We start from the raw sequence: 12,472 nt of genomic DNA on the forward strand, positions 1-12,472 counted from the left end.
AGAACTAATGCTCATCAAAAGAGAGTGCAACATTTGGGGTGCGACAGTTTGAACACGTCCCCCAAAAGGCATGTGTTAGAAATTTAATCCCCAAGGCACCAGTGTTGGGAGGTGGAGCCTCATGAGAGGTGGTGAGGCCGTGAGGGTGGAGTGAATGGATGAATGCTACTATCTCGGGAGTGGACCCCTTATACAAGGGTCAGTTCGGCCCCCCTTTCTCTCTCACCCTCTCTTTGCCCTTTCCCCAGGGAGTGACACAACAAGAAGGCCCTTGCCAGATGCCGGCACCTTGATCTTGGACTTCCCATCCTCCAGAACCATGAGCCAATAAATTCTATTCACCATAAATGACCCAGTCTGTGGTTTTCTGTTACAGCAGCAGAAAACAGACTAAGACTGGAGCAACCAAGGAAAGGGGACACAGATCTCCCTGCTTTACTCTTCACAACTGCAGTATGAATCTATGATTACCTCAAAATACAAAGTTTAATTTTAAAGACAGCATGTGGCATATAATAAGAGCTATATAAAATGCTGGTAAAATAATTTAAATAATAATAATGACTGTCCACGAAAACAAAAAAAAAAAAACACAGTGGTAATTTAGATAATATAATGAAAGAAAACATCCCATTTACAACAGCAGCAAAAAAATTAAATACCTATGAAAAAATGTAGTAAGAACTGTTAAAAATCTACATTGTCAAACCATTTTTTCTTTTTTTTTCATGTAAAATCATTTTTTAAATCACTCCTGAAAGACACAAAAGTAGACAAGAACAAATGGAAAGACAGCCCATTCTTGGTTAGGGCAACTAAACATCCGTAAGACGTAAAATTATCTCTTAAATTCAATCATAAATTTACTGCAATCCCAATTTTTAAAATGTCAATCAGCATTTTTATGGAGCTAGACCTCTTGATACTAAAGTTCATCCAGAAAAATAAACATGCAAGAAAAGCTAGAAAAGGAAGGAAAAGAAACGCTGAACTTGCCAAATGCTAAAACACACAACAGAGCCTCAAAGATTAAAACAGTATGGCCATGGTACATGGTACAGGACAGCCCATGAAATAGAGTGAAAGTCCAGACACAGATGTGCTAACCACAGAGACAGAGTGTGTGATGAAGATGGACCTTAAGTCACTGTGGCAAAGGGGGACTTCTGAGTAAGTGCTAGTGGGACCAGATGGCCACTGGGAAAAGATAAAATCAGATCCATCCCTCACACAACAGACAAGAGATCTAGACATTTAAGAAAAAAAAAAAAGACAGGAGAAACACTGCACAAGAACACACGAGTGAATTCCTTTACAACTGGGGAGTGAAGAAAGGCTTTTTCCCTCTGACTCAATAATCCAGATACAATATAAGAAAGAACCGATCTGTTTGGCTACATTAAAAGATCTAATGTTTACACAGCCAGAAAAAAAACAAAAAGACAAATGACAAAATGGGGTGAAAATATCTGCACTATTGATCACAGATAAAGAGCAAATACCCTTAATATACAAAGAACTTTTAACACTTGATGAAAAATGCAAAAACTCTATAGAAAAATGGGCAAAATAAGTAGACAACTCATAACGTATGAAAACATGTTCTACTCCACTCATAATCAGAAAGACATAAGTTAAAACTACCCTGTGATTCCATTTCTCACCCATCAGATGAACAGAATTCAAAATCTGGATGACAAAGACCAACGGTGAGGCAGTAGGGGGCAGGCACCCTAATTAATATACTGCCAGCAGGAACAGAACAAGATCTCCAGCCCCTCTGGAGGGAAATGGGACAGTATCTGACAAGACAATCTACCCACTTACCCTTGACCCAGCAAGCCCAGTGCTGGGAACTCACCCTGGAGATTCAGCTCCCACAGTACGGAAGTGCACATGCAGGACCGTTCATCTCAGAGGCATCCATCCCTGAGAAGTCTTGGAAACGATTCAAATACCCGAACATAGGAACCTGGTGGAACAAACCTCGGTACATCCACACTGTAAAGTGAGAAAGCCCTTTAGGATGCCTGGGCATGACTGCCAAGCATAAATAATGCCAACCCAAGGGGGCACTCAGATGAGGAGCAGATAACTGTGTGGTCTCAGAGTCTCCCCACAGATCGCTTATTAGCTGCAAGGAGAAAAAATGGTAACTCTACAGTGGCGATATCACCGAAGAGCACCACAACCAACCTCGCCCAGGACGGACACATGCACGTCTGAATGTGGGATGGCCGCAAGGACAGCCCCTTGCTCCCACGTACCGCCCCGGGAAGGCACAACCTGACTCCGACCATGAGGAAGCATCAGATGAACCCAAGGGACGTTCGTGTTAAAATGTTTTTTAAAAAAGGGAGGCTAAAATATTAAAAATAAAATCATAAATGACAAAAAAAAAAGCTGAGGAACTGTTCCAGACTTAAGGAGGCTAAAGAGACACAGAAACCAGACACGAGACATGATCCTGAACTGGATGCTGTACTGGAGGAAAAGGCCTTCGAGGACAGGCATGGATCAGTTCAACAGACCTGGAACACGGGCAGGAGGTTAAAGTACTGATTCAGCGTTAAATGAACTGCAGTTGACAACTGTAGGTGGTTATGGAAGAATATCCTTCATCTTGAGAAACACTCACTGAAGCCGCATTAAGGGTCAAGACTATGATATCTGCAATTTACTCACAAATGGTTCAGAAAAATGTGTGCATCTACACATGTGCACACACAGAGGGAGGAAGGGAGCATGAGAGCAGGTGCACATAAAGCAGCAGGGCCCATGGTGGCCACCAGTGAACCTGGATCAAGAGTGACCCAGCGCTCCTTGTCTTTCTACATCTTGTCCATAAGTTTGAAATTATTTCCAAGTAAAAAGTTTTAAAAGAAATAAAGTCCTACTAAGCCACTTTTTTACAATGCTAATAAGATGAAGCAAGCCACAGATTATGAAAAAATACACAATACGAAAATGCAGCACAGTATTTGTATCCAAAATATATTTTTTTTAAAACTCCTTCTCGATAATAAAAAGACAAATGACCCAATATGAAAATGGGCAAGCCAAGGGAAAGGCCACTTCACCAAGGAAGATTATGAAGGGCCAGCAAACTCATGGGCAAGTACTAAACACAGCAGTCATGGAGGAAATGCAGACTGAAGCCACGGAAGTCACTTCGCACCCATCAGCACGTCTAAAATAAAGGACAAAACCAGAGGCGGGTGAGGATGCAGCTCCACTGTAACCCTCTGGTGGTGCTGGCCCGCCTGCCTGGAAAGACCGGCACATCTTAGAATGATGCCATTTAACCGCCCTGCGACCTAGTGGCTCTGCGCCATGTGTTCACCAAAGAGAAGTGAAAAAACGTTCATAAAAAGATTTGCCCAACAATGTCCCGACTGCTTTATTCATCAACTGAGGTAGTCTAGCCCCGGAGAACGAGGAAGCAAATCCACACCACAGAAAACTCAGCAAGAGAAACAGATGAGCCGCACGGATGAGCCCCAGCCGCTGTGCTGATGGGAGGTGGCCCTGGGGCCCGCTCTGTGTTCTTCGCTCCAGGGAAGCCCAAGAGCAGGGGAACTGCGCCGTGGCTGCAGCAGGCTGAACGATGCCCCCCAAGACATCATGTCCTCATCCCTGGACCCTGGAAATTGTACTCTGTAAGGAAAGATGGTCTTTCTGGGTGCAACGAAGTTGAATCTTGAGAAGAGAACACTGACCCAGACAGGTGGGCAGGCCCTCAGTGCCATCACGAGCATCCTCATGATCATGAGAGGCAGAGGGAGATCTGGGACAGACACGCAGAGGACAGGATGACACAGAGCCGGAGCCCAGAGATTCCAAGATGTTGACCTTGCAGGCGAGCGACGTGCCCACGGCTGAAAGAGGCAAGGAACAGATTCTCCCTGGAGCCTCCGCAGGAAGCACACCCCTGCCGACACCTCGCACTCAGCCCGGTGACGTGACTTCCGGCCCCCAGAACTTGAGAGAATACATTTCTGTTGCTTTGAGCCACCAAGTTTGTGGCGATTTGTTACAGAGGGCACAGGAAGCGAATAAAGTGCTGGGAGAAACCAAGCCAGCCTTTGCTGAAAGGGACAGGCGCCTTCCCAAAATGCTGAGGAGTTCTGTATCTTGATGGCAGCGGTGGCCACACAGGAACAAGAACTCACAAAATGTATGCTGAGCCCTATGAAGGTCACATATGCAAATTCTACTTGAAAAAAAAAAAAAAAACAAGAGCTGGGCCCCTGAAGTGCCTGACACCCTGACACCAAACCCCTCTGCCCCTTACCAGGCATGAGACCCAACTGATCCCTGTCACTGCTTCTGCTGGAGTCAGCCAGGCTTCGGTTTCCAGTAATGAAAGAGTCTCAACTAACCCATCCTCCCAGCTGTGCACACACGCATGAAGCGGGCCACTCAGCAGGGGATGGGTTTGTGGTGGTTAATACTGAGTGTCTTGATTGGACTGAAGGATGCAGAAGTGTTGATCCTGGGTGTGTCTGTGAGGGTGCTGCCAAAGGAGATGAACAGTTGAATCGGGGGGGCTGGGAAAGGCAGACCCACCCTTAATCTAGTGGGCACCATCTAATCAGCTGCCAGCGAACATAAAGCAGTCAGAAAAACATGAAAAGGCGAAACTGGCCTAGCTTCCTAGCCTACACCTTTGCCCGTGCTGGATGCTTCCTTCATGCGACCATCGGACTCCAGGTTCTTCAGTTTTGACAAGCGGACTGGCTCTCCTTGCTGCCCAACCTGCAGACAGCTTACTTAGTGAGACCTTGTGATGGTGCAAGTTAATACTTAGCCAACCCCCCTGTGAATGCATAAATCTATCTATTCGTTCTGTCCCTCCAGGGAACCCTAACACAGGGTTCTTTGTGACCTGCTCCTAAAATCACTCCCCAACTCGCTTCCAGATGTGGGGTCCTCAGCTGTTTCTGACTGCATGGCAGGAGATGCTCACCCACGAAGCACGTGGGCTGGGCAGGAAGGCGGCACTTCCAGATGTCTGTAGGAGGATGGGTTCTGCTGGGTGCACAGCCCTGTAAGTCACGCCCGCAGCCACAGAGCATGGCTAGATTCAACACGGAACAGGGTGATCCCTGCAGGTCACTCCCTGAAGCCGTGTGAGGTCCCGGAATCAACTAAAGGCAAGAAACCTTCAGGTTCCCAAAGTGAAAACCTCCAAGCATCCGCGGAACAGAACACATTGCAGAAGCATGTTGACCCGTGCAGGCCACTGCCCACAAACCTCATCACTAAACAAAAGAGGAGGAGCAGCTCCACGTTTAACCCAAGACTTGCAGAGTCAGTGGTGCAGAAGGAACTGCAAACAAGTGAGATAGGACGGTCCTCTCCCAAGGCTTCATCCAGGCCTGGGCCTCCTGAAGACAGTTCCAACAGGAGTGATGAGCCGCAGCCCCGCACCACAGCAGAGACTGAGCAGGGAGCAGCTGTCACTGTGAGAAGCACCCAGCGACGTGCTGCCACCGCAGGGCCAAAATCAAGGTGAGACGAAGACCTGCGGCTTCCAAGACTTGGCGCCCAGCAGAACTAAGCTAAACCAAGGCGGTGATGGAGACAAAGAAAGCCTTACTTCAAAACTCATCAAGACACCGCCAAGTTCAACAAGGATTTCATTTAAAAAATAGTAATAATAAAAAATTAAAAAATGAAATGCAACAAGGACTCCATTTAAAAAAAAAAAAAAAAAACACTAAATTACACTCCAACATTGTTTCATGCTTTGTGAATTTCACTGCAGTAAAAAAATAAAAATTCAGACAAATCAAAAAACAATTTCTATAAAGTGAGTCAGTACCTTTCTTAAACCGGTAAAAGCAGCCCCACATTCAGGACAAAACAGAGGAAGACCCAGCACGATGGTCTCCTCTCTTTAGCAACCTCAAGTGTATACTGTTCATGGTCACCTACACAGACAGCTCAGCGTGGCCGGCTCTGGGGCACCTTTGACAGGAAAGCCTCAGGCTGCAGTGGACACAGACATGGCCACGTTCTGCATGGCATCGAGCGTGGGGACTCTGCTGGGACACACGCTCTGCTCCAGGGGATAGAGTCAGTATTATTTTGAAAGGTCTCAAGAAAACCCTCAAGATATCTACATTTCCAAGTTTTAGTAAATTTAAATGGATATAATTTTCAGAATGAACCATGCTCTAAGTACAGAAAATTCAAAAGCCACTGTGGGGTCCTGGGCACCTCGAGCAGCACTCCAATTTTTGTTAAACACATTTATTTCAAAGGATATGAGTTAATACATAAACAATAAATCAGGCCGGGCGCGGTGGCTCAAGCCTGTAATCCCAGCACTGTGGGAGGCCGAGGCAGGTGGATCACGAGGTCAAGAGATCGAGACCATCCTGGTCAACATGGTGAAACCCCGTCTCTACTAAAACTACAAAAAATTAGCTGGGCATGGTGGCGTGTGCCTGTAATCCCAGCGACTCAGGAGGCTGGGGCAGGAGAATTGCCTGAACCCAGGAGGCAGAGATTGCGGTGAGCCGAGATCGCGCCATTGCACTCCAGCCTGGGTAACAAGAGCAAAACTCTGTCTCAAAAAAAAAAAAAAAAAAAAAAAAAAAAAAAACAATAAATCAGTCAGATCTTCAGCCCTTAGAGATTTGGGAAGAGGATTATTGTCATGTGACCCGCAGGAAAGGACTGTATTCACCCGAGGCCCCAAGAGGATGCCCGCTTCTTCAGACACAAAACGCAGCCAAGACTCTAGGCTGGTGCTTTTTGCAGGTCTGGACCTGCTGTATTTCATGCTCACGTTAGAGGGAGTTTGCTCCATCACTCATTCAGTCAGCAAACGTTTCCAGAGCCCACACTGGCATGCACACAGCATTTGAGAAGACGCAGCACTGTGGCAGTCAAATGACGTCACGCTGCCCCAGGATCCTGGGAAGAAAGTGGTCTGGACAGGAGGGACCACTTCTTTGGTAGTTTCTTTAGCTTCTTCACAGCAAACCCAAACATAAATTACAGTGAAAAGGTTTTAGATGCTTTGAATAAAAAAATGCAAAAATGTAACAGTAGATTAAAATCAATGAGTGTGTCTTCACAAAATTTTTGTTCCTAGTTGGTTTCCAATGACTACCAAATAGTAAGGGCCAAAAGAATGCACACAGACTCTGGTGCCTGCTTGTGACCTGAACACGGCATTTGTCCCACGTTCTCATCAGCCCAGGTGGCCTCCTTCTCATCTGTGCATACCATTTACAGGTGAATCCTTCCAGAAAGGGCCCCAGGACCCCGTGGCTTTTACCTTCTGATCTGATGCACGAGGTCACGTGAAGCAACTGCCAACAGCCTGGTGCGCTCTGGCTCTCCCGGCAACAGGAATGTGTGAGGAATGCAGCAAGGCCATAGGGAGAACAGATCCTTGAGTCAGGGGCGACATGAGGAAGCCACTGCCAGGGAACAGACAGGTTGCCCAGCTTACACAGGAAGACATCTGTCCCACATCATTTTTCAGAGGAAAGTACACTGCCAGGCTTTGTCCGTTTCTGATTAAGTAAAATACTTAAAACATTTACACCCGGGCCGACCGGATGTGTGATGACACTGAGAATGTATTCAGGGTTAGGTGTGATGATGATGGTCAGTGACACTCCGAAGCTCTGTCTTTTTGAGAGCGTGGCGAGCCATTTGTAGATGAAAGGACACAATGTCTAGGATTATTACATCTAGGTTACCTTCAATAACCCAGGTGGAATGGGACGGGAGAAAGAGATGAGACACGAGCGGTAAACAGGGGGCTGGGGATGGGTGCGGGGACCGCACCACATGCGTCTCCACCTTTAGCTTTGAAATTTTCCATAATAAAGTTTTTTTACAAAAAGAAATGTACATGCCAAAATGTTTACAGATGAAATACAATTATGCCTGGAATTTGTTTCAGAATAATTCAAAACAGCCTGTGGGAGAGGGTACAGAAGCAGATCGTCCAGGGAGCTGGCAGCCGGGGAAGCTCCACGGGGCTCATCGCACCAGCCTGCCTGCTCTCAGCTGCGCATGCAGCTTCCAAGACGCGGGGTCCTCACCAAAGACAAGCAGGAAGACGCCACAGCGGAAGGCATGACCACACTGAAAAATCCCCGCCCAGCAGAAGCAGGGTGCTCTGGGAGACGCTGCCGAGGACAGGGTGGCTGAGGTGGGAGGGCCCCGCCTGGCCCGCCCTGGGCTCCTCTCCCACCGCCACCGCCATGCAGACGGCCCCGCCATTGTGCTTTTCTCCTCCTATGTCCCGCTCAATTCCAGTTTCACCCGCTGGATGATGAACCCGCTTCCAGTGGTTCCGCAGAGCGAGCAAGTGTGGAAGGCCATTTCATGCACTGCAACGTTTCCATTCCAGATTCCACCCAGCAAAGTGCAATGATGACAGTAAAGTGGAGTCCAATATTCCGAGTTACAATCGACCAACATCAGAAAGCACCGATGACAGCCAGGCATGGCAGCTCATGCCTGTAAGCCCAGCACTTGGGGAGGCTGAGGAGGGCAGATCATTTGACGGCAGAAGTTTGAGACCTGCCTGACCAACATGGGGAAACCCCATCTCTACTAAAAACACAAAATTAGCCGGGCGTGGTGGTGTGTGCCTGTAATCCCAGCTACTCAGGCGACTGAGGCACGAGAACAGATTGAACTCGGGAGGCAGACATTGCAGTGAGCCAAGATCACACCACTGAGGGATGACAGAGCAAGAAGGACTCAAAAAAAAAAAAAAAAAAAAAAGAGACAATGAGTGGTTCCACAGCCTCACCAGCACCCGCGCTCCAGACGCCCATGAAGTGGCCACCATCGAAACCACCTGCTGTCAGGAGTTTCAGATGAGGGTTAAAAAGAAATAAAGTGTCACTTAAGACATCTTGGTTTCGGCATACAAACGCCATAATCACAAGTAAATTACAATCAACACTCTCTAGAAGACACTGTGAGTGAGACGCCAGGCCGCCTCCTCCTCCCCACCTCCCCCCACAGCCCCTGGGCACCACACATCAAGCATCGGGTGCTGCCAGGGCACCCTGAGGCCCTTTTTCCTCGGCTCACTCCCCAGCCCTGGCAGCCCCATCCCTCTCCATGAGCCACACCCACCCTAGAGAGCCCCTCCCACCCAAGGGTATGCACACACAGCGCGGCATTTTAGCTGAAAGTTCTGTTCGTAGGTAAAGAAAGCAGAACTGGAACAGCAGTTTCATTAAATGACTGTGACTGCATCAGGCCACAGAACACTTGGCACCTCTGGATGTCTGTACCTAATTAGGACTCGGAATTGCAGGTACTAGAGGTGTGGACAATGGCCAGTCAGCTCGCCGCTGCCCAAGAGATCAGAGATATCAGATGGCAGCGACACCCCAACACCCTGCTCTCTGGCCTGAGGCACAGCCCAAGACCGTCCTCAGCATCTCATGCTCCTTCTCAGGCTGTTCCTGACAGAGCTGCCCAGTGACGATGGCAGGCCAGATCAGGGCAGATCGCCATGGAAGAGGTCCTGTCAGCCATTTTTTGGCTTCTAACTTACTTGTTAAAATGATTCAGAAGTGCCCCAATCTGCAGTTTCAGTGACCCTCAGTCAACCTTGGTCTGAAAATATTAAATAGAAAACTCCAGAAGAAAGCAACCTGTAAGTCCTAAACTGTGCACCACTCTGAGCAGTGTGATAAGATCTGGCACTGTCCCACCCAGAACGTGAGTCACACCTCCATCCCACGTATCTGCACAGTAGGCACTACCCACTCATTGCAGTTGAGAGGTAGAGAAAGAGACAGATACATTCAATTTCGTTACTGTATATTATGATAACTGTTCTATTTTATTACGTTATTGTTGTCTGATCTCTTACTGTACCTAATTTATGAACTGTATCACAGGTATGTATATGCAAGAAAATACCTAGTATGTACTGCGTAGGGTTCAGTACTATAGAGATTTCAGGCACCCACTGGGGTCTTGGAACACACGCCCCTGGATAAGGCAGAATACAGGATTGGCTTTTTCAAACAGAAAACTAAATCTTAAGAGTAGCAGGATTTGGGTTTTTCAAAGAATCTACATTAATGACGTAAATGATGTCCACATATTTTATTTCTTTCAACTGAACCTATAAAATCTTACTCTTAGTATTATATAGGTATATATAAAGTTCCCTATGAGAAACCATCTCTAACTTGTGCAAATTCAAGCTTTACCACGCTTAAGTAGAAATACATTAAAATGGCCTCATTTTTCAAAATAATTACCAATTCGATAATCAGGAATTAATGCTATTATGATATATGAAACTTACTGACATATTAATTACTCCCAGCCAGCAGAATGTATATGATTTGTGAAATATATATTTGGTCTTCATCCAGTTTCCTGGTATACAACTCCTGAAATCCTTGGAATTTCCAAAGTGCTATCTTTTGTGTGCTAATGAGATGGCCGTGGTGGGTAGCCCCCAGGTGGCTTCAGGATAGGGCTGCTCACAGAAAGAATAAGGCAGGGGGAGAAGAGGGACTGAAGGTCACGTTTATCATCAATGGTCAATGTTTAATCAATCACGTCTACATAATGAAGTTTCCATAAAAACCCAAAAGGACTGGCTTCAGAGAGCTTCTGGACAGCCGAACCCACAGAGGCGCCCAAAGGGCGGTGCCCAGGAGGGCACAGGAGCTCCAACCCCTTCCCACATTCTTTGCCCTTTCCATTTCGTCTGTATCCATTGTAACATTCCTTACAACAGGCTGGTAAATGTCAGTGAAGTGATTTGTACTTAGTATTTATAATAATCACGCCTGTTTTTAATGGAAAGAGCACCTACATCTATCCTTAGCTCACAGAGCTCATCGCCAGAGGAAACGGAGCACAAAAGGGCTGCTCTTACATTGCCGTCCACTCCTGCAGGGCTGCTGAACACGTACTCCAGCTGGAAGACGACCGCAAACGCGGGGTGGCTGACCATCTCCGGGAGGCGGAGGCGGCTTCTCAAAACCAGAGCTTGGCTTCCAGAGCTGGGTCAGAAACACAAACCGGGGGCCCATTAGAGCTCCAGCTCCCATCTTTCCCACGTCCACGTTGATACTGCCACCAAGGGCCAAGAGGACACCGTCGGGGACACAACCACCATGCAACACCTCGTGCTCTTCCAAGTGGTGTGGAAATTCCCCAAACCAATGCTCTTTTCTTTTTTTTTTTTTTTTTTTAAGAGATGGGGCTCTCACTATGCTGCCATGGCTGGCTGGTCTCAAACTCCTGAGCTCAAGTAATCCTCCCTCCTCGGCCTCTCATTGCTCAAGTCTTTTCCAAATCACCAAAGCTTGCCTGCAGGCCTAATACAGCCAAGTTACCAGGAAATGCCACAGAAGATGGAGGCTCCTTCTTCAAGGCTGGCCCACGGCAGAGGACAGCTGGCCTCTGCCTGGCACCATAAGAGAGGAAAGGCATGTCGCCCTGCAGTGATGTCTGTGACACCTGATTTGGGAAGCACCAGATTAAACAGAGCAGCAGGTCTTGCTGCCCCCTTGTTCTCTGTCCTATGCGAAACTAATCATAGAGCATGTCTAGAAGGCAGCATGCAAGGCCTCCACAGACCCTCAGCAGCCACAGCTGGAAGCCTCCATAATGCTAACTCCAAAACTGTCAGAGCACAAATGGAAAACAAAGTGTGGGGAGGCTTTTTCCAAACTTCCAATTCCAAGGTTTGTTCCTAATGGGTACAACTTGGCAAGATGACAGAAAGAGAACAAGGAAGAACTCGTACGTGGGTGAGTCCACACTTGACATGCCCAAACGACCTCATTTCATCCTGATCCCTTGTATGCCCCCACCCAGCCCTGGGGACTTGGGAGGCAATACCTGGTCTTGGAAGAGGAGACCACTTTCCTGCTGAAGCTGGCTGAGCGCGTCAAGGCCACGTCCATCTCAGGTACCAGCACAACCACCTGTGGCCTCTGCACGAAGCCCAGACCGTTGTGCACACCCACACGCAGGCGCCGCTCCAGGATCTCCAGGACACCACTGTCCAGCAGGCCACATCCCTGGAAGAGGCACAGGCAGAAGGAATGAGCCCTGGCACAGACGGGAAGAGGGAGCTCGCCAGAACCCCTGGGAGAGGTGAGCAGAGAGAAGAAACCGGAACAGAAGTTGCAGGTAACTGCCGATCAGATGATGCTTAGTCAAGATGAGTCCAAGCAAATGACAGATACAGCACCCAATCCCTAGCCACTGGCCCTGGGGCATGGCCCAGGTAGTTTCTGGCATTTCCAACACAGCATGATCCTCTCAGTGCAATGCACACCCTCAGATGCCTTGGGATCCCCAAACCCCAACACTAGCTTTCCAAGTTTAAGCTGACCATCTCAAAATGCAGCAAACTCATATTTGGCTCCTTCAAGACTCCTCCAAGGTCCCACAGCCCACTTCCCCGGAGCCCACTTCCCCGGAGCCCACTTTCCCGGAG

General features: G+C 47.8%; 1 protein-coding gene across 16 annotated transcripts in view; it reads right to left on the reverse strand.

The window, feature by feature from the left end:
* Positions 1-12,472, reverse strand: part of NPHP4 (nephrocystin 4) — a 132,902-nt gene that overhangs the window by 72,796 nt on the left and 47,634 nt on the right. For all 16 annotated transcript variants that reach the window (XR_004275908.1, XM_032301060.1, XM_032301064.1 and 13 more), the window contains 2 exons: positions 11,869-12,050; positions 10,898-11,024 (listed from right to left, as the gene is read on the reverse strand). Coding sequence is in view for 15 of the 16 variants with exons in the window: in XM_032301060.1 (XP_032156951.1) it covers positions 10,898-11,024; positions 11,869-12,050 (309 nt within the window). In the remaining variant the exon portion in view is untranslated. The remainder of the gene's footprint in view (positions 1-10,897; positions 11,025-11,868; positions 12,051-12,472) is intronic.

Source organism: Sapajus apella, unplaced genomic scaffold, assembly GCF_009761245.1.
Source record: "Sapajus apella isolate SASKATOON/1434 unplaced genomic scaffold, GSC_monkey_1.0 scaffold43, whole genome shotgun sequence".
Taxonomy (NCBI): domain Eukaryota; kingdom Metazoa; phylum Chordata; class Mammalia; order Primates; family Cebidae; genus Sapajus; species Sapajus apella.